At 37.4% G+C, this 27691-nt stretch overlaps 1 protein-coding gene across 5 annotated transcripts in view; it reads right to left on the reverse strand.

Annotated features, from left to right (window-relative positions):
• The window catches only part of PLEKHA7 (pleckstrin homology domain containing A7), a 171478-nt gene that overhangs the window by 14030 nt on the left and 129757 nt on the right, over positions 1–27691 (reverse strand). For all 5 annotated transcript variants that reach the window (XM_063332307.1, XM_063332308.1, XM_063332306.1 and 2 more), the window contains 13 exons: positions 26021–26107; positions 23651–23704; positions 15036–15104; positions 14796–14876; positions 13316–13465; positions 11405–11506; positions 7806–7914; positions 6524–6762; positions 5909–6097; positions 5541–5658; positions 4621–4700; positions 4024–4224; positions 772–924 (listed from right to left, as the gene is read on the reverse strand). In XM_063332307.1, the coding sequence (XP_063188377.1) occupies positions 772–924; positions 4024–4224; positions 4621–4700; positions 5541–5658; positions 5909–6097; positions 6524–6762; positions 7806–7914; positions 11405–11506; positions 13316–13465; positions 14796–14876; positions 15036–15104; positions 23651–23704; positions 26021–26107 (1632 nt within the window). The remainder of the gene's footprint in view (positions 1–771; positions 925–4023; positions 4225–4620; positions 4701–5540; positions 5659–5908; positions 6098–6523; positions 6763–7805; positions 7915–11404; positions 11507–13315; positions 13466–14795; positions 14877–15035; positions 15105–23650; positions 23705–26020; positions 26108–27691) is intronic.

Raw genomic sequence — 27691 nt, forward strand, 5'->3', positions numbered from 1 at the left:
CCCAGTTCAAGAAAGACAAGGAACTACAGGAGAGAATCCAGCGGAGGGCTACAAAGATGATGAAGGGACTGGAGCATCTCTCTTATGAGGAAAGGCTGAGAGACCTGGGTCTGTTCAGCCTGGAGAAGAGAAGACTGAGAGGGGATCTCATCAATGCTTATAAATATCTAAAGGGCGGGTGTCAAGAGGATCGGGCCAGACTTTTTTCAGTGGCGCCCAGCGACATGACAAGAGGAACAAACTGGAACAGAGTCAATTCTGTCTGAACATAAGGAAAATTTCTTTCCTTTGAGAGTGACCGAGCACTGGAACTGGCTGCCCAGAGAGGTTGTGGAGTCTCCTTCTCTGGAGATATTCAAAACCAGCCTGGATATGTTCCTGTCGAACCTGCTTTGGCAGGGGAGTTGGACTATATGATCTCTGAAGGTCCCTTCCAATCCCTACCATTCTGTGATTCTGTGATTCTCACCTTTTTTTTTTTCCAATTTATATAATATTGTCTAACTTAATCACTTTTTCCTCTATAAAGCCTGAGATGTCTATTTCAAACAGTAGAGCAAACCTTTCAATTTCTTCCCTCCACTAAAACAAACCTTACAGAGATTCTAAGTGCTAGGCCATAAATAAAATACCTAAAAGACTCCTTTTCGTTCAAACTTCCAGCTAACTTTTGAAAGAAAAGATGAGAATTCACTACCTAAATCTTAGAAAGGTTTTTGGGGGACAGAATTTTGGGGCACAGAATAGAAGGCAAAAAACGATGAGTGTTACCTCTCTGCTGATATCTAAATCATAGTCTTGAGGCTCCAGGTCGGTCTCTGTCACTGCTACTGGCTGAACTTTTAACCATTCATTTTCATCCTTGTCTTCTCCACGAATTGCCCTCTCAAGTAACTGCAAATCAAATTCTTGCTCTCGTTTCCACTGGTAATAGATACAAAACAATTAACAGCATTCAACCATACTGACAAATCCATCATTTAGCAATGTACATTACTACTGCTGTAAATGCTATATTGCTGAAAGAATCCACAGAGCAAACGCCTTTAACTGACAAGAAAAAGAAAATGCAACTCTATTTCTTGGAACATATGGTTGGGAGATCTGACCTCTAGCTGTGCTGCACAGATTTTGCAGTATTGTTTAATTTTTCAGGAAACGTTCAGCAGTATTAAATTCTAATAAATGTATTAATCACAATTTCACATATGCTGATTAACATGGAACTAGCTACACACAAACATCTTTGGAAGCACAGATGTCAACACAAGTGAGACTAGAGCCTGACAGATATTCTAGGCATTCTAACCAGGCCATGCTGTGTGATTTTGAATCACTACACAGGAAGGGTATTTATATTGCAGGTTGAGTATTGCTACTTGAAAATTTTATCTGTCTTGCTAGAATAATACCCAGTGATTAAAGCTGATCATATTTTACTTACTAACATCAACTTGTCTTGAATTAAAAAATAGTAATTTAGTAACTTCTAAGCTCTTATGCCTTTACTAAAGTAAAGTATCTACCCGCAAAGATAAAAATCTTTCACATTCTGTCTTTACAAGGTAAATATTTAGCAATAATGAATTCAGAACATATTTAAATTAAGCAGCATAATTTTAGAGTTCCCAAATCCTTGTATAGTAGCTCCTTTACAGCTAAGCACAATACAGCTCCATATAAACTCACACTTAAGAACACTACCAACACTTTTGTTCAAAAAATTAAGTTTAGTTGCAGCATCATTCCATCCAGCAGATCTCAGCAACTTTACCATACAGAATTGAAACGTGATATTAAAAGCAATGGGAAAGAGAAGGGACAAAAGGAGCAACAAAAACATTATCTCCTCAAGTGTTTAAGGGTACCAATAGAATGTGCCGTTGTATGTTTGTTAAAAGCATCTCTGCCATTTCTGTTACAAATCTTTGGCTTGCTTTGGTTGAAGTTTGAACTACATATGAAGTCCTTAGACTTCATTATGCTACTTGCTTTAATAAATCTAATTGAAACCTATTCATGCACAAGCTCTCAATATTCACTCAGAAGATACATATCTTCCATATATATTAAAAAAGTTAAATAGCTAAAAGGCAATTATATCTCAAAAATTAAGATGTTTCTTTACAGAATTCAAAAGAGAAAAAATGTTTTCTCATAGGAGTACTCCAAACTCATTCTTCTACTCATATTCGAACCAGGCCTGATTGACATAGTATTTTTTAAATACCCAGTATCATTTTCAAGTTGTTCTACGTAGGTAAGAAAAACATCAAACCATTATTATGAAGCAGTATTTTTATTGGCTTTGATGTTGCGACTTTTACATTAAAAAGGCATTGTATGTAACAAATGAATTCATGTACTGTGATCAATACTTAAAATGTCATACTACACGTGAGAGCTGACCGATTAAAAATTAGAGTTACACATACAATGTATGTTTTAAGCAAATGTTACATTCTGAGCAGCACTTCAATTATACATTTAACTGTTTGCCATTTTGGTTGCTAAATAATTGTAATGCTGTAAGTAATTGTGCTATCAAACATGCTTTCTGCGTATCGAAGCCCTATAGGTACAAGAGATGACCTCTACAAAACATTGCTAGGGCTGAAAGATTCTATTTAAACTCTTTACAGCAAGAAAAAGACCAAGATGGCACCCAAATTTATAGATAAAGTGTTTGCCATAAATGTTAATAAGGAGTGTTACAAAAACGTTTAATTTCAACTTGTATATGTTACGTGAGTCAGGAAACATAAGAAGCTCAGATTTAGTTTTTCTAATTAAAATATGAAAATAACAGCGATACTATAGTTCTACAGTTCCCAAATATTATGCACTATCTTTAATGAATTTGTGATTACAAAACAGAAGACAAAATAGATGAATGTCTCCAAGTAGTTCACTCGTATTTACTGGGAAAGTAAATACAAATAACTGGCCGGAAATTAGTTCTACAAAACAGTGGTAATGAAAGGCTGAATATTATAGTGTGGATTTTTTTAATGCCAGCAACTGACACACATTTACTAAATGCAATTAAGCCTGGTAAAAATTGAGTAGTCCAGTTAGAAGTTTTAAAATAACTACAAAATTCTGCAAATTAAAAACAAGCAAACAAAAAAGGAGGCATTAGGTATGATAAGTGACGAATCTAAAAGCAAGAGATCTTGTGCAATGAATTAGGTAAAATAAGGTGATCATTCTAAAGCTCTAGTGGACCAAATAAAAAAATAAATTAAAAGACCACAGCATAAGTGCAATTACAGTACAATCTTGGTTTAGCACCAAGTGAGCGACTGGGTAACTTCACCAATTAGAATTGCTTTGGTTAGTATCCAAAATGTATCATTACAAACTTATCGTCTGTACAGCATTTAATCTCAGAACGCAACAAAAAATCCTTTTCTTCAGCAGCTTAAATTTGAGCCTTATTAGAATATTCTACATTTTGAGCTTTAAAGAAGAATTTGTATCAATTAAAACACACTAGCTCTTACATAAATTTCTAATCAGCATGATTAGATTTTAAAACTGATTTTCTATTTATCATCTCTTTAAAAAAACAAACACGCACCACCCTGGACTGATGTTACCACCACTTGCAGCCTAATTTGTGAATTAAAAAGAAAAATACTCATGGGTGAATAAGAACATTCTAAAAGGCCCATTCCATTATGAAGAAGTTTTAAAACTGTACAAGCTTCTTACACTTTCTAAATACAATTCCAATAAAAACCAATCATGTCTCTGAAATCACTCCAATATACTCACATCTCCACTCAGCACACTAACCTCTGACCAACTTACCTGCTGAACTTGCTACGTATACTTTAACTACTAGTGAAAAAACCATCATCTGTTACTCACACTCTCTGATCTCATTTTATACTGTATAACACTAATTTAATTAGACTAGAAGCATCACACACACTCAAGTGAAAGTGCTTGCTAGGAAAAAAAAAAACAATCCAAAGATATTTTTAGTTTAGTCCTTTTAAGGCATATCTAACATACTGAGCCTATGTCTGCAGAAATGGGCCTGATGAAAGACCGAGATGGAACAGACTGCCTTTCTCCTTGGCTAAGAGTTCTCTTGCGTTCACGAACTAATGCCTTCTGATGTCGCTTCATTCTTTCTAGTTGTTCCTCTGCACTCATCTTGCCTCTTTGGTGGTCTCCAGAGTATAAACGTTCCAAGGCACTCTTTGGTCTCTCCTGTAGAAGTCACAAGGCACACAAAACACATGTTGAAATTAATACTTTCCAAGAAGTATACAGAAAGTTAACTCTTTCTCCTACCTCATTACTAAATTAAAAAGATTTTGTTCTATTATTTTTGCATTATTTTGTATATTTCAACTCCATATTTTTTATTAGTACTGCTGATTTTTGGTTCTAAACCTTGCTTTATAAATCTATTTCAAGAGCAGTAAGTTATCTGCTTCCTGATTCATTTAAGAAAGTGAGAGATTGGAGATTTTAGTAGATCACAGGTGTCGGGTCCTCTCCCATGCTACTACAATCCCACCTCCTGCTATGTAAAATAGATTCTGGGCTTAACTATTTTGAACAGTTCGGACATTTGTCTTCAGATGTTCATTTAAAACTTACCTTGGACCTATCCCTTCGAAGTGTTGCATATGATGAAATGGTAGATGATTGGTGCAATCTGGAAGTCGATCCAGATAAACCTTTATAAGGAAAAAGTGAATGCTTTAAAACCAAATGACAAACCAAATGAAGACACGTGTCAGTTATGATGCTTTTTCTATGATATTCTGGCTACTATGTTAGCTCATGTTTCACATTTTGCAGCTCAGAAGATCATGAGAGGCAAGAAATTTCACTTCAGGCAAAAATAATGTGTTTCAGGTCACTATTGATCAAAATTCAGGAAGGTCTACAATAATTTAGAAGCTCCTATTAAATGAAGTATGGAGTGAACTCAGCTGTACAACAGTAGATAAGCTGTACAAATAATCACACCTATGAAGAAAATCAATCCTTAACATTCACAGTTAGAAAGGAAAGAAATAAGAAAATGGCTAAGAAATTAATTGCTCTTCCCCAAATATCTTCTCTATCCTCATTTGTGAAACAGTTTCAGGACTGTAGCACAGTGGGGATGGAGCGTCAAGTGACATGTAGCATCTGGGGACGTTATATTCTTATTCTTTATCCCTTTCATTCCAATAGCAATGAAAGTGTTTAAAAAAATACTTGAGTTTGTAAAAGATCACACAGAAATTATGAGGAAAAATAACTCTGTATATAGCAGACATTCTAACAGCTAATTTCATGTTTTGCTATTCTTTTTTTTAAGCATTATATGTTAAGTTCCTTTGCAAAAGGCTGGTTGTCTGTAACAGCACCATTAAAATACACAAAAATCTCTAGACTTTCACAGCATTGTATAGTTAATCTAAAAATAATGATCTGATGATAAAGACCATCTCCAGAAAATCCTAGGAGACAAAAACTCCCATCCGGACAGTACTGTTAAAAATCAACTACATAAATTCCTGGCTTACCACGGGTAGGTAATGTCTGGTATCCACTGTTGGAGCTTATTAAACCACTGGAAGGTTGGCTGAGGTCACCACCTATCATTGCTAGTTCTGGTTCACTCATGTATGAACGCAGTTCCACCTACATGGAAAAATACTCATCAGATCAAATGAAGTCACAGACAGCAAGTCTTAATATCTTAAATCCTAAAGCTTTGTTTCTGAATTACTAAGCCTCTCTCTGCCATTATTATACAGCATAGATCCCGCCTTGCCATTAGCTCTCTCTCCTTATTACAAGACCTAGAGGTCTGTATATTTTACAGACGTTATCTTTTATTACAGATTCACATATCTTGAACGTGCAGGTGTATAGGTGTATGAGTGCTCACCCTATAATCTCCATTTACATACTGTCCGAGTTCTCTGTCTCTCTTTCTTTCATCTGACTGACGTTTCAGGCCCCGCACTGATGTGTGTCTGATGACAGTGGCTTCTCTCGGGAGAGGTGGAACAGCTGGTGGCTGATCATCAGGACTGTACAACTGAGGGAGAGGAGGTCTGGGCGGTGCTTCATCTTCCTGGTAATAGGGAAGTACAAGTGTTTGGCAAACAGTCTTAAAACAGTCTAGCATAAACTGACTGAAAGTTCATTACATTATATGAGTTATTTGTGACTTCTTTAGCCTGCTCTCCTCTGTCCACACCAGGAGCTTAAAACCAAACAAGACCCAAGAAAGCAAGCAACTGATCAACCACAAAGCGTTACCAAGGAAAGCTCTGCATTGGTATGTTCTAAACCAGTATATGGCTACTGTCCATAAAGCTCCAGGTTATGCACATATATACTCCTGTAAGTGTTATTGCTCAGTTTCAATAAAAACACCTTAAGTGTCTCCCTGTTGGGCCTCCCCACCACATGCACTTTGTAACCATGAAACTTCCACTGTTTCTGCCAGAAGTAAATGGAAACTTTGGTGAATGAATCTCACAAGAGCGGTACTTACAACCTTTGGCTTTAGCTTAACTGGTGACTGAAGAGGCGGCTCGATTTTTTTCAGCTGCTGTGCTTGGTGCTGTGTTCTGGCCTGGAAATAAGGCTGTGGATACAGCCGAACCTCCAGAGAGGATTTAACCGGACTGGATGGAGGGCTCTGAGGAACTGAAAGTTTGCTCTCTGCAGTTGCGAGGGAAGCTGGTAAGGAAGGCACTGAAGACTGAGAAAATGAAGGCACTATTTTTCTCTCTAGGGGAGAAATATGCAAATTTGTTGTTTCTTATCAATAATGTTCATAAGAATAGCATTTAACGTCTTAGACTTCATAAAACAGCCTTAATGGTCTGCACATTGCTTTGAACACAAATGGAGGTTTTTGTGGACATAAAAACATCTCATTGTTCCATTATAGTGGGGGTGGAAAACATTGTCTTGATGAGGATCAAGCAAGCCTTTCAGGCCAAAAATAAAAACACATACTTTAATATCATCCAGTAAAATTCCTTGGTGAGGGCAGTGGGCGGGAAGAAAGGAAAAGCCCGAGAGTCATACAAAATCAGTTCATAGGCTGTATCTGACCCCTTGCTACAGATTCCTTAAGATGCCTACAGATCTAGACAAGGCTAAGCACTCCTAGCAACACCTTAAAGCAAGATCTCCCATCTCAGAACTATTTTATCTCTGTATGTAGAAGGTAAGCAAAGATACTTTAGATATAAAGTGAATTTACAGGAGGCGTTAACAGTCTCTTGCTATCCCGATGCCTTAGGTCTTTTCTTTGAAACATAACAAAGCAATTGAAATGCAGACCACACACATTTTCCCCTTTTCCATAGCTGATGTTGCTCTGCCCACCAAACACCTGCCTGAAGAGGGAGGGGGAAGGCAACTGCAGCAAGGGCAGCTGGGCAGCATCCAAGGGGGGGGGAAAAAAAGCAAAGAACACAGAGAGGAGTTCCTGGACAGAATGCAGAATAGATACTATGAGCCTGGCATGTGACAGAAACTCTTTCTGCAACTTGCAGAACTTAGGCCATTATTATTTCCCCTTTTATGGCTTGTTAAATTTTAATGCCATCAGTATGTGAAAACAAACAACAAAAGACCTTTTTGCCACCTCAACCAAAGAAACCCCAAGTTAATGTGTTCAATCAACTGAGATTTCTGATGCAACCAATAGTAGAATTAATGGGATTTTCTGCAATAGAACAGACTTCTAGACTATTTGCACAGACCCAAAAATTCAGCTGCATTTGTATATTTTTTTTTTGTTTTAATTATGTTCTCCTTACCTGGATTCTTGATAGAGTCTACTATAGTTTTGTAGTTTGCTTTATTTGCACTCAAGCCAGCTGTAACATCTTCAATTCTCCACAAGTCTTTTTGTATTTGTGTTTTCTCCTAATGTTTGTAGTAAAAGAAAAAATAAAAATCAATTATATCTAATTTTTCATCTTATCCTTCTTTTGATACCAAAACCAAACTAAAGTTTCAGAACTTACGTGAAAACTTAGGAGTCTAGAACTTCGCTAAATAACTACTTTAAAATTAAAAAAAAAAAATCACCACCACAAACCAACATATCTCACCCATTAAATTTCTTAGAGCATTTCCTGAGTCTTTGAAGACTTCCTATAGAAGGCTGGAGAAAGAGACACATCTACATTTTTCTCTACAAAATTATTCAGGCTACAAAAACCTAGTTTAATGTTCTACATAAAAGGAGCTTAGAGAACATTTTCACTTGAACTTTGTTCTTAAATCCTATACTAACACACTTAAGACTCCTAAGGCAGCCTTACAAAACTCATCTTAATACATTTAGGGGAAATGTCCAATATTAAAAAAGCAAAAAATAAGAATAGTCTCCCTGAATACTGCTGTGAACTTCCTAATGGCTTCTCTCAGCCCTAACTCAGAAGGGCTGACAAGGTTAATTTCTGCTTATGTTTGGGTTGTTAGGCCTACTGGACATGATGTATTATTATATGTTGAAACAACATATTGCTGCTGTTCCAGGATTTGGTCTCGTCTTGCATCCTATTTGCTTTACCGAGTCTTTCCAGGAGGAAAGGGAAGCTTTGTCTACAGTCTGGACTCCGCCTTTGATTGCATCTTGCAGCCAGAGGCCTCGGCTACTGAAACCACCACTTCAGTCAGATGTTCACTGCAATCATCATAAATAGCTATTCTCATCTACTTAATCAAAGCCTGGTAATTCTGCCTTCCAAAATTGGCATTAAGAATAAATTTAGTAAAACCAAGAGGAAAACCATATTATTAAAGAAAGCAGAAGGCAGTGAAACACTTTAGTTAAGAATTGCTTATGAACTGCCCAAGTCGACTAGAAATTCATCACCTGCCACGAGCTGTAAAATAACTGCTAATTAATCCTATAAACCTGAGAGAGAAAAACTTTAGTAAAAGCTCTTACACCTCATAGAGCTAAGGAAAGCATATAAATTGCTTTCCACTTTCTGTCTTGGATCAGAAAATACGTTCATCCAGGTTACAGATTAGCACACAGAGTGCCAACAACACAAACATTTAAATGATGGAGAACGTTATTTGCTGGTAGTAAACTCACTCGATAGATGGGACATATCTTGAAAGATTGTCAAGATTCAACCTATAAATTTGCACGTTCCATTTCATTTTTCTGAGATTAATCATACTGCAAGGAACCAAATGATGGATTTACAATAATCAAACCTCAGAACTGGTTCAAAATACCCCACATGTACAAAAAATCCTGCTTCTGATACCACTCCGAAAATGTTCAATCAGTAATGTACAAAAGCCAGGAGATCTTTTAATATTATTTCTTCCCATTACTTAAATATTGATGTAAAAAGAATATTTTAGATCAAAAATGGACTAGATCTAAAAGATAAACAGATGAATTTATTCTTAAATTATGAAAGCCAAGATTGCTGTTCACGAAAGGGTATAAATATACTTTATGGGCAAGCATGAAAAGGTAACTTGGAGTGATAAATCAATTTCTCTAACTTCCTTCACACAGAAACATAATTTAGAATGATTTATAAAACCAGAGGAGAAACACTTATGAACTAAAAAGTTATCACTGACAAAATACCGCATCTCAGTTAATTTCAGCAAGGCCGGATCCCCTCAAACTTTAAGCAAAATACAATGAAGATGACTCTTAGAAGCAAGACTTACTCTGACCGAGCTGCTTGAAACATTTAGTAACAGCAACTTGAGCCTGCAAATTTACTGAATTTTTAATAGTAGTTCATGAAGACTGCATGAAATTAATATATTAATACACAGTGTGTATTAATTTAGTTCTATTTCCAATACTCAAGATACTAGATAAACAATCTCGAGTCTACATATCCTTGGGCAGAGATCAAAAAACTCCTCTACCACAGGTACTTCAAGTGAGACTTCTTTGAAGGAATATAGGTTTAAGAACATTCAGTACTTTCCGAAAGAATCAGCTCCCCTTACTATCTCCAAAATAGGCATTCAGAAGCATTTTTTTAAAAATCTTAGCTGAAGACAAACACATCTATGCATACATATATACACATTCATATGAAAGTATACACACACAAAACACGTAACGTGCGTATTTGTGTGTACGTGTATTTTTTTATAATTATGCATGTATGTGATACGAGATGATAATAAAACAGAATTAACATTCTTTCTGTGCAAACTACATTCCCTTCTGTATGTATTGCCAAATCACGTGCCACACATCCAGTATTTTAAGCACGCTTACTGCATAACTGGAAATTGTGTGTTAAGAGTACTTTAACAACGTATATTTTGTTTAAACCTGTAATTCCCCTTTGTTAAATAAAATAACTTCATGAAAGGATGATTTTATTCTAAAATACTCCTGGGTTTTTTTGGCAGGATGTATGCTACAGCTGAGCTCAATTACATAATATTCTGGCCCTAGAAACTGAATCACTCCCCCACCTCCCAAAATTAAAAGTAAATTAAAATGGACTTTGAGAAAGACTTTACAACTCTTGCTTTGATACAAAACATTTATCTGTTAATGGTGAAAATAAATAGACTTCAATTCATATCTGATCAGATATTTGTTGTAAATAAATAAATTTAAAAATTTAACACGTGAGCTCTTTTGGTCCAGGATATTTGGAAAGGTAGACCAAGATTTGAGCAAAATGTATACATTAGCTTTGCTCCTTGTGTTTTATCTTTTAAATAAAACTGTTCTGCTTAAGTGCAGCAAAAATAATCCAGACCATATTCCTTGCTCTAAGAGTAAAATCACCAGTTGTAAGCAGGTACGTAGAAATAATCTGGTATGCCACATCCATTTCAGCAAACAGAATAACTTAGCTTCAAACAAAGCTTCTTTGTAAGAATCAAAACTGAATAATTGATTTAAAACCGAGATGCCTTTCAATTACCAATGGCTGTTAAACACTTATTCCACTTCACAAAACAATCTGCAGAGATAAATCTTCCATAAATAGAAGAACATGACAAAGAACAAGTAATGACAATAACAACCTAGTGACTGATGTTCTTAAAAATGGATAAAGCAGCCCACAATGTCAGATCAAATAAATGGAAGACTAAGAAGTCCTGCATAGTCTTATAAATTAAATACGTTATCAATGTCAAGATGTCAGCGTGTAATAAAAACATAATAAAATAATGACAAATTTGCATAGACAACTTAAGAGAAACTATTATACATGCTGGAAGATAGCTAGTTACTGCACAGCTGTGCTCTTACAATGTCTGAACTTTGCAACCTAAGCTACATGACAGCTGAATACAGTGCAACAATTGCAGAGAATTGCTCTTATGAGAGCATCGCTTTCAAGTTCAGACAAAATCATCTCATAAGTAAATGAGTGTCTGGAAATGGACTCACCTGAGATACCAATGAACTAGTCATCTGTTCCTGTAAGGCTTTTTTCAGCTGGTTCACATCCTTTTCTAATTTCAGATATTCATTCCAGGCATTTTCCATTTCCTATTAACAAAGGGGATACTCTAATACAATATTATGATAAACTTTGAAATCACTCTATCCATTCTCTAATTGAGCACCAAAATGTTTTTAAGATGGTGTTGTTATATTATAAAAAGAAGCAAAAAATCCATTTCGTAGTTTACATTTTTGCTTGGAGTTGATGATTAACTTCAAAATGCTTTATAGCTTGCAAGATCAAGTCAAGAAACCCTACGTAAAAAATTCTGGCCAGCTTCCTCACACAAAACTATTTCTTAAGCGTAAAACTGGCATTTAATAGAATCTGAACTATGACTAATATGCTATGAAGGAATCAAGTCTATTCCAGTTCCATTTCCTTTTACCTTACTCCTCTATTTAAAACAAGTTTGTAATTAAAATCCAGTCACACTCATGTTTTGAAACACAAAGCAGGTTATTCTTTAGAAGTTCTACAAACCGTGTTGTAATGGCACTAGAAGCGAATAAACAAGCAGACACCTGGAAAATAAAGCTATCCAATCACCCTTACTTTACTTAAATTATTTCCACCATCCGTGGCACCATAGCCTGCCTTCTGACCCAGAACTGAGAAAAATCAAGTGTCTGGAGCGTTTTTATGTGAGGAATGATGAAGTAAGCTTTTTCTCTGAAGTTTAGAAAAGAGAGAACTTGGGAGATGAGGGGAAGAAATCACGGAGGTCTATGAAACCATGAGTTGCATAGAGAGAATGGATAACAACTCAGCATTCCCCATCCTTTCTTGTACAAGAACAAGAGTCTATCATATGAAACATGCATATGAAACAAATAAAAAAAAAAAGGTGGTTGTCCACACAGTGGGGAAAAGATCTGCGCAATACCTTGCCAAATGATGTTTCAGATGCAAAAGGTTCATGGAATTGAATAGGTGATTGTACAGGTTCTCGGAAATGAGATCTACTGAGGATTATTAAATAGACAAAGAAACCCAGCAGCCTCAGGAATTCTCTGAGCAGAAAAATAGTTAGAAGCTAGATTGGTCATGACAGGAAATACTACCCACCGCTCCTACCCTTACTATTCCCTGAGCATCTGCTTATTCCCACTGCTGAAGCCAGAACCCTGGGCTAGAAGGAGCCTTGGACTGGACCAGTACAGCCATTCTTACAATTACTTGTACTTTATGCCCCCAATTAAATTTTAAATGCTGTTTGTGAAAGTCACACATTTTCTACAGCCACAAAACATTCCATATATACATTTAAATACTGGCATTTTAATGACCAGATCTGACAATAGGAAAGGTGTTCATGCAATACTAGAAACAATCTTATGAAGACCTGGTCCCTTAGTCATTAAGAGGTAGGATTAATATAGTGAGTACAGAACACTCGAGTTTAATATACCCTCTTTCATGGTCAATTCTTACAAATATATTTATTAATAAAAATGCAACATTAAATTGTGTTTGGATTTCATTAAATCATAGTATCGACAGCAAATTTTGACCAAAATATCAAATATTCCCAATTCCTTTTCCCCTGGAAAAATATCACGCAATCACATTTATATTTTCAAAGGACTGGCTGAAAGATCTGCAATTTAAGCCCGATACATAAATGAAAAATGTATAAAAAAGTTTTTTGAACTTTGGGGAAGGAGATGGAAAGAGAGCATTGAAAAGGAAAACTGGAGAGCTTGTTTAAAATTCTTTTTCTGGTTTAGGATCCTGTACCTTAACCACATCAGTTCAGAATACGACTTAACTCCCCTATCCAACAATGAATACAGTTTTACTCTAGCTGGTATTTTAATTATGGTTTTCTTGAAACAATGAAAACCACATACCGTTGAAACTTTGGATATTTCAGCCCGAATATGTATGAGATCCTCTTGCAAAAGCCTCTGCTGGTAAGAAATTTTTTCAGCGTGTTGTGGTTGGTCTTTGTACTGCTCCATCTGCCTGTGTAAAACCTCCAAAACAGACTCCAGCTGATCCTAACAAAGAGGATGATGGCAGTAAGCTTACAACATTTACATGGAATTTTATGGATCTACCTGCAGGAAAATAAAAGTTGTTTTTCACAGCCCCAGTCTCTCCTATAAGCCACTAAAGGTGAGGACTGGCCTCCTGTTGTGGAGACTAAGATGTAAATGTAAAAGTGCAAGAGCCTTAATTAACTATTATAGGCTTGTATTATCCCTTAAATCTTTCCATTAGGTAGCCAAAACTGTGGAAAACACAAAGGAGTAAGAGGGGAACTTTTCTATTTACAGTCTGTACAATGCCATAATTTACAGTTTTAGAAAAATTCCCTTAAGCAGTATAAAACTGTGACAGGCCTACCACAGCACGGCATTAGCTGTTTATTTAAGGATAGGTTCTCGTTCACCGCTGTAGTTAAATTAGCCACGTGAGGGATTAAAACATTGTCTAAACCACTAAGTAGGCCTGATTCATTCCATCAGTAGTAAACAACAGTCAATCATTTTTGCATGGTAGCTCTTTTGAAGGATCCAACTAGACAGTACTTTCATTTTAGAATAGATTTTTTTTTTTTAATCACCTCGATTTATTGGCAGCTATAGCTCATAGGCAGTGAAGCAAATAAAGATACATACAGGCAAGGAAAGGCAACCATTTTGTTGTTGTTTAATATTTGAACTCTGACTTGGATGAGCACAGAGGAAAGGAGGTGGTTTACAACTATAAACTTGTCACAAAAGATATTCCAGCATTTCAGTCATAACCCTCGCAACTAAGTTCACAGTACTATATATAAACCAGCACAGGTTTCTGAAATTACTACAAAATTGAATCTCTCCCCCTTCCCTCACCTCCCTCCTTTTTTTTTTTTTTTTTTTTTTTTTAGAAACAAACAAACAAAAAACCCCAAAAACCCAACAAACCACCACACAAGTTACAGTGAGAGCTCAATATGGTAGCACGCTGCTACGTATGCAAACAATGTTTGCGCAGCTGGGAAGAACTGCAAATGAAACATGACTCTGCCTCACACCATAAACATATTAAGACATAAAGCAAAACTACACAGAAAAGTGTACACACCCCAATCTGTAATAAGTCCCAGAAAAGTAAACACGTGCGGGTTTAAAACATCCATTTTCAAAACCACGTTTTCTAAAAGCGGGCACTCAATCCTAACAGAAAAAACAATTCTTCTTCTTAAGTCTATATACATGTACAAAGAAGCACACGACAATGCAAGCAGCATCTACTAATTTGATTTTTTGTTTGTAATTCTGTATTTTATGATTAGAGGGAAGTTGTTATTTTATTTTATAAAACCCTTTTTAATCTACTTACTTTATTTTCCTTAAGGGCTCTTATTTTGTCCTCCAAGTCCTGCAGAATTCTGTCCTGCTCACAGAAAACACTTAGCTTCACCTGAAAATGAAATCATGTAAGTATATAATGTTAGATTTTTAAAACCAAGCAGAAAAGTGTAGCAGTATATTACCCCAAAGAGCACAATAGTGTGAACGCGGGACAGCAGAAGATAGCCAAAACACTGCAAGAGATTGTGAAGCGGTACTCGATACTTACATCAATATCACTTTCTGCAATCTTGACAGGTTTTGTACTTCGTTCTTTTAACGTGTCACGCCCCGTCACCTAAGAGGAATAGGTTTAAAGATCTGAGAAATTTGTTGCAAACTAAAACCTAATTATGCTTCAGCAACAAATAGAACAGTTTTGTTAAATATTCACAGTTATTAACAAAGATGAATGAAATTTTGAATACGAGTCTTTTCAAATATTACTTTAGTTTTTTAAAAAAATATTATCAGAAAGGACTACGAGTTATATTAAGCTATTTAATAACTCTTACAGTAGTTTAAAATTCTGCATAAAACAGCACAACTCCACTTGCCTATGCTTACAAAGGTCCTGTTCCTGCAAAACCTAACAGTTTTAATAGTTCACCTTTAATAGCCTTCTTGAAGCCAAAGGACTTGAATAGTTCCTTTAAATGCACGATTGCATGTATAACAGCATTAATTAATGACTAAAAATACAAATTTTTGGCAACTATTTCATCCTACAAAGGATAGTCTCTTCCATAGTACAGGGTGAATTTTATTGAAGACAGACTGCTCTAAAAGTGCTATAGTGGAATTAAATGTAATTAATCTATTTTGACATATTTATAATATACAGAATTTCTCATTCCATAAACCACTGGTTTCATATTCTATTTCTGGTGAGAAGATTATCTTCTCACATAACGCAGTTTTTAAATCAGTACAGAAACTACACCATATTATACCTCCAACCTTCAAAGCAATCTTAAAATGAAGGCATGTCTATATCTGCAGAAACATGTATTATTTCCACTGTCCACATGGGACCATTTTTGTGAATAAATGAGGTTAAGAAAATGACAATATAATATAGCTCATTAATCACATGGTTTTTAAAAGCCTTAAAATCTAATGACTTAATATTACTAGATTAGAACACTTTTAAAGATTCCTTAAAGCAAATACTATCTTAGCGAAGAAACATTTGGTGTTTAGAAGTATGGTACTCATACACAGTATATTTCTATTCGTATACAAGCAAGAGTTTATGAAGAAAAATTCACCTCGATATTGTCTTTAATAATACAAGTGCAGAAGTTTTAATACAAGAGCAGAAGTTGTTGGCTTTTTTGGTGGGGTAGAAGGGGTAATTTGCTTTTTTACTGACTGGCTGGCAATCTCCAGGCTTGAAGCTACGTAGTTTATTTATTAACCTAACTGGCACCTACAGGGTCATGCTAGCTTTCTTAAAGTAATCAAATTTTACTCTAAGTGTAGATAAATCTTTGATACAACCTCAGTTTCTCATTTAGCATGTTATATGAAGTTAGCCATCTACACACAGTATTTTCAAATAACAAAGGAGGTTTAAGACAGAAGAATATGGTCAACGTTTATGTTTACTGTCTTTTTTTTCCTCCAGTGGCAGACTCCATTCAAAGACTTATGTGTTTTCATGTGGTGAAATGTTACTTCCCCACCACCAAAATCAAAAGCATTTACTGCCTCTCAAAAATTTCAATTTTCACGTATTTTAATTTTCAACAATGACGCGGTTGAATCCTTTCTTTCAAAAGTATTAACGGAATTATTTAAGTGCTAAAGCCTATATATAACAGTAACAAAAAATTAAATATAAACATAGATACTAGTATGTCAAAGTGACAATTTTGCATATTTAATTAACTGCAAGCTAAGAGAATGCCAAAGCCTTTTTCAAAGCAATGGAGTTAACATAAAAACCAGAGTCTACAGATTTGGGGGATATTTTAAATTACATAATCAGAAGTGTAAAGAATTCATTAATTATCAAGCAGTGAACATGAAAACATAACAAAGATTTAGCATGCTTTCACATTTTCAAAATTACACATAGGAATCACTATTTGACACAATCATTTTCAAAACATGATAAAATGAAACCAAACACTGAGGTCAGCCATAATTTCGCACACAGACTTCAAAGGGCGGGGGGTGGGGTGGGGTGGGGGGTGTGTGGAAGGAAAAAAAAAAAAAGAAAGAAAGAAAGAAAAAAAAAATTTATAGAAAGCTTTACTATTTACCATAAGACACCTGTAAAAGCCAGAATATGTAAACACTGACTGCTATTTTAAAAAGCAATGGGATGAGCACATTTCAGATGCAAGCAGTCTTACATGTATACTGGATAGTAACCCTTGTGCTGAGTTCTTTAGCACTTTGTATATCATGTTGATCAGAGGTCCATTATTTTCTATCTGTTTCAAACAAAAGTTCAGTAATAGCTTGTTATAGACGTAAAAATTAAAACCCCCAAACTGTACAACTCAAAACTCCATGAGTGGCAGTAATCACATGCTCTTATGTCACACCGATCCTTGAGGTTTATAGTCTATATAATTTGTCATTATGGAAGCTACAACTGTATATCTACCTGTCTTGTTATATTGCAGGTAGATTGTTCATCCAATCATAAGACTTCTTTACTTTTGCAAAACACACAACAGGATTTGCCCAATTGCAGTTTCAAGAGCGCTGGGAATTACAGCAAGATACTTTCTGTCACCTAATATGAAGTAACACTTCCACCAAGAGCTCTATATTGATAATTTGAGCAAGCCAGGTAAAACCTCATGGAAAAAAAGTTATTTCAATCACACTTACCCTTCCTCCCATAACGAATACCTGCCACGCACTCTTTCCTTCATTATCTATGTGACACAAGCATGCACTAGCAACCTCTTTCAACTGCAGTAGAAACTAAGCAGCTTCAGATACTACAGTGCGACTGCAGAAGAGTGAAGCAGGACCACTGCTGAACCACTGAGAGGGCTCCAGGTTTGCTTCAACTGGTTGCACAATTTATACTTAGGGACACAAACCTTCCTATACTTCCTCATCCGTATTTTGTATAACCTGCTTGGGAACGTTTGTAAACTATTCTGAAGGGGGGCTGCCCATCCATCCCTCCTGTAGCCTCCTTGAACTGGATTTCACAGTCACAATAAAGGGAAGCTTCCTTCACCACTTGTGTTTCACCTTATTTGCAAAGTCATCTTAGAAGCTTGTGGTGAAGACAGTTTTTCTTTCCTTTGTTCTTCCTTTTTGCTTTCCTAATACAGGGTCTATCCACGTTAGAGATAAAAAACCCCCAACTGTGAGAAGACAACTGTGGAAATCTGTTTGCAGAAGAGGCATGGTTATGCTATAGCATACAACTACACCATTTCTTTCATGCTCCACATGCCTCTAGCTCATGATTAAAAAAAAAAAAAAAAAAAGAATACAGAGTCATTGAAACAATTTTTTTTTTTTTTTTTTGGGGGGGTAGGGGGGAAGTTTATAATCTAATGGCAATATCCTTAAAGCAAAGCTCCACAAAGTATGGCATTTGAAAAGTTCAAACTTAATAATTGTTTCTCATAGCGTGAGTAGACTTTAGACTTTTTTTTTTATGTCAGAACTAGCTTGCATGCAGGAGAAAACTATTGAAATGGATTAGTATCTCTAGAGCATTTTTATTTAATTTGTACTTATGTTATGACAATACACTATAATGCTGAACAATCATCTTGGTATTAACATCAAAAATTATTTCTTAGATAATATTTTTAAACTCTTAAAGAATAAAAAATAGGCTAATATAAAAGGATAAGAGAAAGGGGGGCAGAAACATGTGATTAATGACAAATTACTAAATGCTGTGTAACCACTTCCTGTAATCAGTTTCAGTACTATAGTACTAACTACTATTATGCAGTTAATTACTTAATCACTATTTCATGTTGAAAAGTTACACTTCAAAACCTCTAGGAACAGAGATCTTCAGAAGTAATGGATTTAGTGAAAAGAAAAACGTTTAACTCCACTTATAAAATCTTCGGTCCTGTTTGAAATTGTTTCATCAGAGTGGGTCTAACCCAAAGCCCAATGAAGCCAAGAGAGACTTGAATTAAAAGGCTTTCTATCTAAGCCTTCAGTGTCTTAAATGAAAGGTTCCATGTATATTAACTGTGAATTTGCCATACTCCACCGTTACCAAATCAGTAATTAATTTGCTAAGTTTCATTCAGCATTCTACTCTTCTTTCCTCATACTGCAAAATAAAGCATCTCTTCAGTAATTTATATTTAGTGGCAAAACACCAATTAAACTAACACAAAGACACCTCCTCAAATTTCCCATGGTCTCTTTAATCTCTCAGCAACCTGACCCGAGTTGTTACATTTCCAGACCACTACTGAAAGACGGTTATTAAGAAATGCCCATTTTGAAAAATTAGATCATTCTTATGGTAACATATTTGACACTTTAACTGTCAAGATTTTCAAAAAGGAACTAACACTAACATTAACGCTAATGCTGGGGGATGAAGGGATTGAGAGCAGCCCTGCTGGGAAGGACTTGGGGGTACTGGGGGATGAAAAACTGGACATGAGCTGGCAATGTGCACTCGCAGCCCAGGAAGCCAACCGTATCCTGAGCTGCATCAAAAGAAGCATGGCCAGCAGGTCAAGGGAGGTGATTCTGCCCCTCTACTCTGTTCTGGTGAGACCCCACCTGGAGTACTATGTCCAGCTCTGGAGTCCCTGTCTACTCTAGGCAACTGTGTCCAGCTTCTGGAGGTGGGTAGATGCCCCATCCCTGGAAACAGTCAAGGTCAGGTTGGACGAGGCTTTGAGCAACTTGATCTAGTTGAAGATGTCCCTGTCCGCTGCAGGGGGATTGGACTAGATGACCTGTAAAGGTCCCTTCCATTCTGTGATTAACTTTCTTTTCACAGAAAGATCAAGAGCCCCCATACATTTCTCTTTCTGGCTGCTTTCGTCAGGTGCTACACAGGCTGCAGGAAGGCACAAGGGGAGCTCCTGGGAGACTACTGGCTCTTCATGTCCTGGACTGCAACAAATCAATCCAGATGTAATCCACTAAAAAGTTAAAAATCCATCCCAATAATTTGGCTGAGTATATAACATTTTCGGAGGCTTAAACTGTGGCCACTCTTAACTGTGAAAATCGTTGTGTTTTATAATGGACAAAACACTGCGTTTATTAAAAATTTCTCAAATTGTAGGACTTTTAAATTGCAATTTGTCGTAAAATTCAGCCGATGGCTTGGGATATCATTACATTTGGCAAAGCCATTAACAAACCAAGAACAAGGCCTAAAGTGAAACGTGTCCAACCAGTTTTAAATTCATATATTAATGATTACAACAGTTTATGTATTTGATCATTTAGACTATATCGCATATATTATATGATAAATATTTTATATATATATGATACTATACATATGTGTAATAGGTATTACTAATATTTTGCATTGATATATTTGGTTCTATATTCAGCCATTAAAACATCAGCTAAAATCGAAGTACACATACTAAAAGGTCCAGGGAACTCATTAGTTACACATACACAAAGCCCCATGGCATCGGTGAGAACTATGTACATGCAAACAAGGAGCCAACAAGGAGAGGAGCACTCCTGGACCTGGTACTGACAAACACAGAGGGATTGGTGGAGGACATTAAGGTTGGGGGCACCCTAGGTTGTAGTGATCATGAAATGATTGAGTTCAGGATCATGGGTACTATCCACAAAACAACAACAAGAAGTAAAATTACAACCTTGGATTTCAGGAGGGCTAACTTCGACCTCTTTAAGAAACTGCTTGGAGAGATCCCGTGGGCTAGGGCTCTGGAAGGCAAAGGGGCTCAAGAAAGCTGGTTGATATTCAAAGACCACTTCCTCCAAGCTCAGGATCGGTGCATCCCTAAGAGAAAGAAATCGGCCAAGGGACGCAGGAGACCTGCATGGTTGAGCAGGGAGCTTCAGAAAAAGCTCAAGTGGAAGAAGGAAGTTTATAATAAGTGGAAGAAGGGACTGACCCCTTGGGAGGATTACAAGAATGCCACCAGAGCGTGCAGGGATGAAACAAGGAAAGCCAAGGCCGCCTTGGAATTAGACCTGGCTAGGGACATCAAGCAAAACAAAAAGAGCTTCTACAAGTATATTGGAAGCAAAAGGAAGACCAGGGAAGTTGTAGGCCCACTGCTGAATGAGGCAGGAGTCATGGTGACGGAGGATGTGGAGAAGGCAGAGTTACTGAATGCCTTCTTTGCTTCGGTCTTTTCTGCTCGGCCCAGCCCTCAGGAGTCCCAGGCATTGAATAAAGTAACAGGGAAAGAAGACGACTTCCCTTGGGTTGAGGAGGAGCGAGTGAGGGACCAATTAGATCATCTAGATATTCACAAGTCCATGGGCCCTGATGGGATGCACCCGAGAGTGCTGAGGGAGCTGGCGGAAGTCATTGCTGGGCCGCTCTCCATCATCTTTGAAAAGTCCTGGAGAACAGGCGAGGTGCCTGAAGACTGGAGGAAAGCCAATGTCACTCCAGTCTTCAAGAAAGGCAAGAAGGAGGAGCCGGGGAACTACAGGCCGGTCAGCCTCACCTCCATCCCTGGAAAGATGATGGAACAGCTCGTTCTGGGTGTCATCTCAAGGCGCGTGGAGGAAAGGAAAGCTATCAGAAGTACTCAGCATGGATTCACCAGGGGGAAATCATGTCTGACTAACCTGATAGCCTTCTACGATGGCATGACTAGATGGATAGATGAGGGGAGGGCGGTAGATGTGGTCTACCTTGACTTAAGCAAGGCGTTTGACACGGTCTCCCACAGCATCCTCATAGGGAAGCTTAGGAAGTGTGGGTTAGATGAATGGACAGTGGGGTGGATAGAAAACTGGTTGAAAGATAGAGCTCAGAGGGTTGTGATTAGGGGCACAGAGTCTAGTTGGAGACCAGTGACGAGTGGTGTTCCCCAGGGGTCAGTACTGGGTCCAGTCCTGTTCAACATATTCATCAATGACCTGGATGAGGGGATAGAGTGCACCCTCAGCAAGTTTGCTGATGACACCAAGCTGGGTGGGGTGGCTGACACACCGGAAGGCTGTGCCGCCATACAGAGAGACCTGGACAGGTTGGAGATCTGGGCAGAGAGAAACCTTATGAAGTTCAACAAGGGCAAGTGTAGGGTGCTGCACCTGGGGAGGAACAACCCCATGCACCAGTACAGGTTGGGTGCTGACCTGCTGGAGAGCAGCTCTGTGGAAAGAGACCTGGGAGTCCTGGTGGACAACAGGATGACCATGAGTCAGCAATGTGCCCTTGTGGCCAAGAAGGCCAATGGCATCCTGGGGTGCATCAAGAGGAGCGTGGCCAGCAGGTCAAGGGAGGTCATCCTCCCCCTCTACTCTGCCTTGGTGAGACCGCACCTGGAGTACTGTGTCCAGTTCTGGGCTCCCCGGTTCAAGAGGGACAGGGAACTGCTGGAAAGGGTGCAGCGGAGGGCTACAAAGATGATTAGGGGACTGGAACACCTCTCTTATGAGGAAAGGCTGAGGGATTTGGGTCTCTTCAGTCTGGAAAAAAGACGTCTGAGGGGTGACCTTATCAACGCTTATAAATACTTAAAGGGTGGGTGTCAGGACGATGGGGCGAGGCTCTTTTCAGTGGTGCCCGGGGACAGGACAAGAGGCAATGGGCACAAACTGGAACATAGGAAGTTCCACCTAAACATGAGGAGGAACTTCTTTACCCTGAGGGTGGCAGAGCACTGGAACAGGCTGCCCAGAGAGGTGGTGGAGTCTCCATCTCTGGAGACATTCAAAACCCACCTGGACGTGTTCCTGTGTAACCTGCTCTAGGTGACCCTGCTCTGGCAGGGGGGTTGGACTAGATGATCTCCAGAGGTCCCTTCCAACCCTATGATTCTATGATTCTATGAAACAATAACAGGGTGTAAAATTTCACTCTACCCTGATTTTCAGAAACACCATATAATTTATATATGGTGAGACATCCTACACACCATAGGAAATGGTAGACTGCTTTGCTAAGCAAAATGATGATACATTTTGGTTTTTTTTTTCTTCAAAACCTGTTATTAATAAGTCTAGATTTGCTTTCAAATTGCCAGCTATCAGGTGTACTAGATACAGAACTAATTTAGTTTAGACAGACGCTTTGATGCTCAATATCATATTTTTAAATTATTTTTTAAAAGGACATATCAGGTAACATTATTTAGGCAGATTATATCTATGGACGGATGGATGAATGGGTACATTTGAAATCTCTTAGCTGTAATAATATGAAAACAATGACAGGTGCTAATTAATCACCACATTTTCACAAGAAAGCAAGACATTATAAATATGGCATATTATAAAACCGAGAAAAAAGTCAGGTTAAGAAGATTTAAAGGGAAAAAGCTGGATTAAAAGAACACCCTATTTTAACTTAGAGGAGTTGACTTCACTTTGATTCTAAAGCTACAGCAGACAAACATTTTGAATCAGGTTTTTATTGATTTCACTAAACCCACATAGTATCATTCATCTGGAGTGCCAGTATCACAAGTTCTTCCTACAAAACTGAAGCAACTACATTTTCTGAGTTTGCAGCTTAATTGCATGGTCAATACTATAAAGACAGTCAATATTCTAAGCACAACAGCAATGGTAAAAGGCACAGAGGCTCCATCCCTGAACAGAAGGTGATCTGAAAACCTGCAGGTACCAACATGATACTCAAAATACCACTGGGTTTAAAAAAAAAAATAATGGAAGTAGACTCCTATAAAATCTTACCTTTAGATCCAAATATTCCAAATCCTTTTTCAACTGGATATAAGTGTCATCTGCCTTCAGGTAAATACATAGGGGGGAAAAAACACAATGTATTTGAATGTTTGAAACAATTTCAAAATACTTGGATTGGTTATATGTAAGAAAATGGATGAAACAGAAAACAAAATAACAGAGTAGGAAGTACATAAAGAAGCACACTTGCTCTACCAGCATTTTGCTATTTACAGCTGAAAAATGGGCAAAATATTTCCCAAGAATATTACGACCTCACGGCCACCCTCCAAACACAGATTTGAATTTTCCACCTCTAATGAGACGTGTAACTACCTGAAACAATAGATTTTCAAAAGTTATTTTTTCAAGACCGATTTCTGCTGACTGTCCCTTCAATGAAAATGCTATGGTGTTGTCCTCCAGCATAGTATGTCCCTTTGGGCGAAGAAAAGACCTGTACCTAACTGAATGGCAGATGTAACTAAAAGCCATTATGTAACAAATAATTAGAATACTTTTGATCGCATTTCATACACATTCTAAGACACGAATTTCTTTATTCAGGAAAAGTACAAAGTAAGTTTTGTGAATAAAATACTGAAAATGATCTCACTTATACAATTAGAGAATCCATTTTGCCTTTTAAGTAATAGCAATCAACTTGATCCTTATTTTTCATTGGCTCACCTGTAATTGCTATCGGCTTAATTTTACAGTTACATTCACCTAGCAGTATCTTCTTTACAGTCGCTTCAAGAAAAGCATGCACAGAAGTCATAACAAAGTTATTTCTCATTCTTTCAAGAGGCATTTGCAATACACAACAAAATAAAGCTTAGATGTTGCAAATGTGCTTTGCAATCAGCATAAATGCCCCCAGATTCCTAGAACTTTTACTAGTATTTTGATAGGATTTTATATCCTGGGTACCTTAAACTTCAGAATAAAAGAAAAACACAACTATACCTTTTCTCAAATTTTGAGCCAATGAGAATGTGTAGTTAAAGAAAAGAAAAACCCTTTATGCCATAAAATCAATACATCACTCTTGCATTTCTTTAGAGGTGTTCACTTACAATTCTTGTCTGATCAGCTTGTAAGTCTGGCTGAGGACTTGACTACAAAGTCTGCCCATTTTTTTGAGAAATCCTTGTTACTATTGCCCATCTTATTGCAATTGTTCTGTAGGTGAGGTAAGTTGGGAAATTAAACTTTTCGAAACTCAAAAAAATTCCTTTTGTTTTTGGGGCAATATAAAGCCTTCACCAATTCCAAGAAGAGTTACCACATTTTATTCCCAGATGGCTCCATTTTTGAGGTAACATGAACCAAAGAGCTCTTTAAGTAAATTTCTGTTTGTTCTCACATTTACAAGTTTCATCCATCAGTGCAATCAAGAGCACTGCTGATGATCCTGGATGCCCATGAGCTTTTATGAACCAACGTTCACCTGCAGAACTGACACAGTTACAAGCTCATATGAACGTACAAAGTAGCTGATGCATTTCAATTTGCAGGTGACGCAGCATGTGGCACAGGGAGCCAATCCCATCATGAAAGCAGCACAAAGAAACGGTTTTGCTTTGAATGAACTTATCTAATATTTTAACCAGTATTTCTGAAGATGCAGCATTTTCAGAAATAGTATAAAAAGGAAGTATACATAACACTTTGAAACATACGCACTGCTGCCCTGTAACTTAAAACACTCATATCTTTTACAGCAAATACAGCAGCAAAGAAAAACCGCAAACGACCTGGGAATTGTAGAATACCAAAGAATGGGCAAGAAAGCACAGACTCAAGCATGGCACTAATGAAGCATTTGCAGAGTCACAAAATGTCATACGGCACAGATGAGCCAAGCAGCAGCTGACCTGATAGGTGGAATTAGTTGGCAAGTGCTGCAGTAATTGTGCGATTGTGTAATTTCGTATACTAGCCAACTTAGCCTGATGTCTCCTTAATCGAATGAGAAGCAATGTTAGCTCTTCAGGCTGCAGGTATTTAGACACATTGTAAAGAGGAAATTAGCAGTCTTCAGGGAGAGTAACTGTAATTATATTTTTCACCTCAGTGCCCAGAAAGCAGTTACTTGACATGATTAAGCAATTATTTCATTAACTTTGTGTTTGGTCAAATAAACATAGTAAAAGTTGAATCCTGTACTAACAGACAGCTCACCCCTGTTCACGTTGCAGATAACAGCAAAATTCCTACAGGCTTTACTGGGAGCTGGTTAAAATTAAGTTCTCATTCAAGTTATTTATGTTTTAACTAATAAAAATACAGCTACTACAGAATGAGCAGGATTTGACGACTTAACTACAATACTATGATGACACAAAAGGAAAAGTAACTGCTCTCTCAACTTACCGACTTGCCATGCAAACTGGGTGCGCTGACAGTATGTGTCATGTAGCCCATGGCAGGCATGGAGCGCCGATCAATGTGAGTTGAGCTCTGCAAGAAGCCACAGTCAGAATTGTAAGGATTGTCTCAAGCAAGAGGTATGTTGTACTTGAGGGAAAATTCAGAAGATCTGCACCTCTGCCACCGATTTTGTATTTGAATTCCTGGCTTGCTTAGATCAGGGTTACACTCATGGGCCAGCCAGATCCTTTGATGATTAATTAAAACTTACGAATGAACAAATGCAGATTTAGCACCTGTGATGCTGGGGAGATCAGCGTATTTTAGCAGCACGAGATGCTTCAGCAGACCATGCACAGTGGCTTCCAGCAAATTTAAAAAAAAAAAAAATATTCATAAATTTCCCCCCCACACCTAATGTCTCCCAGGGAAAGGCGGGTTGGATTATGCCGTCTGCCGGCGGGCTTGTACTCCATACAGTAACAACCGTGAGTGCCCTCTTGTAGCCAGGGAACACTAAGCTACTGACATGAGTGACACCTTGTGGCAATGGGTTCCATTAATACCTTTTTTTTTTCCCCCTAAATAATCATATTTGATCTGCCCCTTTCTGCTTATAATACGAAAACCTACTGCACATCCATTCTTTCACCTTTCTCTTAATGCCAAACTTTTGTGGTTTTCTTCAAGGCAGCCTAAATGTCTCACAATTTATTTTTATTCCTGTCTCTGAATTTCACTGAATGCTGTTTTGTTCTGCCCTTTTTTTTTTTTTTTTGAAGTGTAACTCGATGGAATTTAATAAAGCATTCCAAGGAGGGGGGAGTATCACAGATTTCTGTAGACATATACATTTAGATGTAAAATGACGCTGTGTGCTTACATATAAAAATATAAGCGTTTTTCTCTACAGAAGTTCACAGAAAAGTTTTACAGATGAGAAAAACTACGTTTCCCTATATTGCTAAAACCAATATGACATTAAAAGAGTTTTATTTTATGAGTAAAGTTTATGCAGCTACATTGCACAGGAAGGGAAAAAACTGCTGTGCATTCCTTCATAAGGCATGTAATGCTCCTTCCACTTACACATGGAGAAATCAATGTCTGGTATAATATAATCAGGAGTTAAAAAAATATTAATTTCCAATGCTGCACATCACTAGACTATTTCATCCTCTGACAGAATATTATAAATCTATAAATGCTGAAAGACATCCAACAGCTACATTGCATATATACTAGGAAAAAGTCTAAACTGTGCATGAAGCTGGTACGCAACCTAAAGTCATGGTCCTGAACCCACACTGGGTATTTGAATTTACAAGGTTGTTTTTCTTTGCAAATACTTTCCCCATCAGAGCCCATGGTTGAAGCCAAAGAATTAGGTGAACACAGAGGCTTTCGTTTCCACTTATTCCACTGTAAGAGCTACTAAGACAAGTAAATTCTACTTTGATTCAATCCTGAATTTCCCTAATTTCCTTAAGCAAGGACAGCCATGTGGAGTACCAAATAAGGAAACCTGTGTCACCTCTGGATATGAGGGTACAGCAGTGCCTACAAAAAAGCCACACTGAAAATCTGCAGAAGGTTAAAAGTTTCAGACCAACGCTATTTGATTTTGGTGAGCGCAATGATAATGACCCTGCAAAGGGCTTAAAAATATCAAAT

This window comes from Chroicocephalus ridibundus, chromosome 4 (assembly GCF_963924245.1).
Source record: "Chroicocephalus ridibundus chromosome 4, bChrRid1.1, whole genome shotgun sequence".
Classification (NCBI taxonomy): domain Eukaryota; kingdom Metazoa; phylum Chordata; class Aves; order Charadriiformes; family Laridae; genus Chroicocephalus; species Chroicocephalus ridibundus.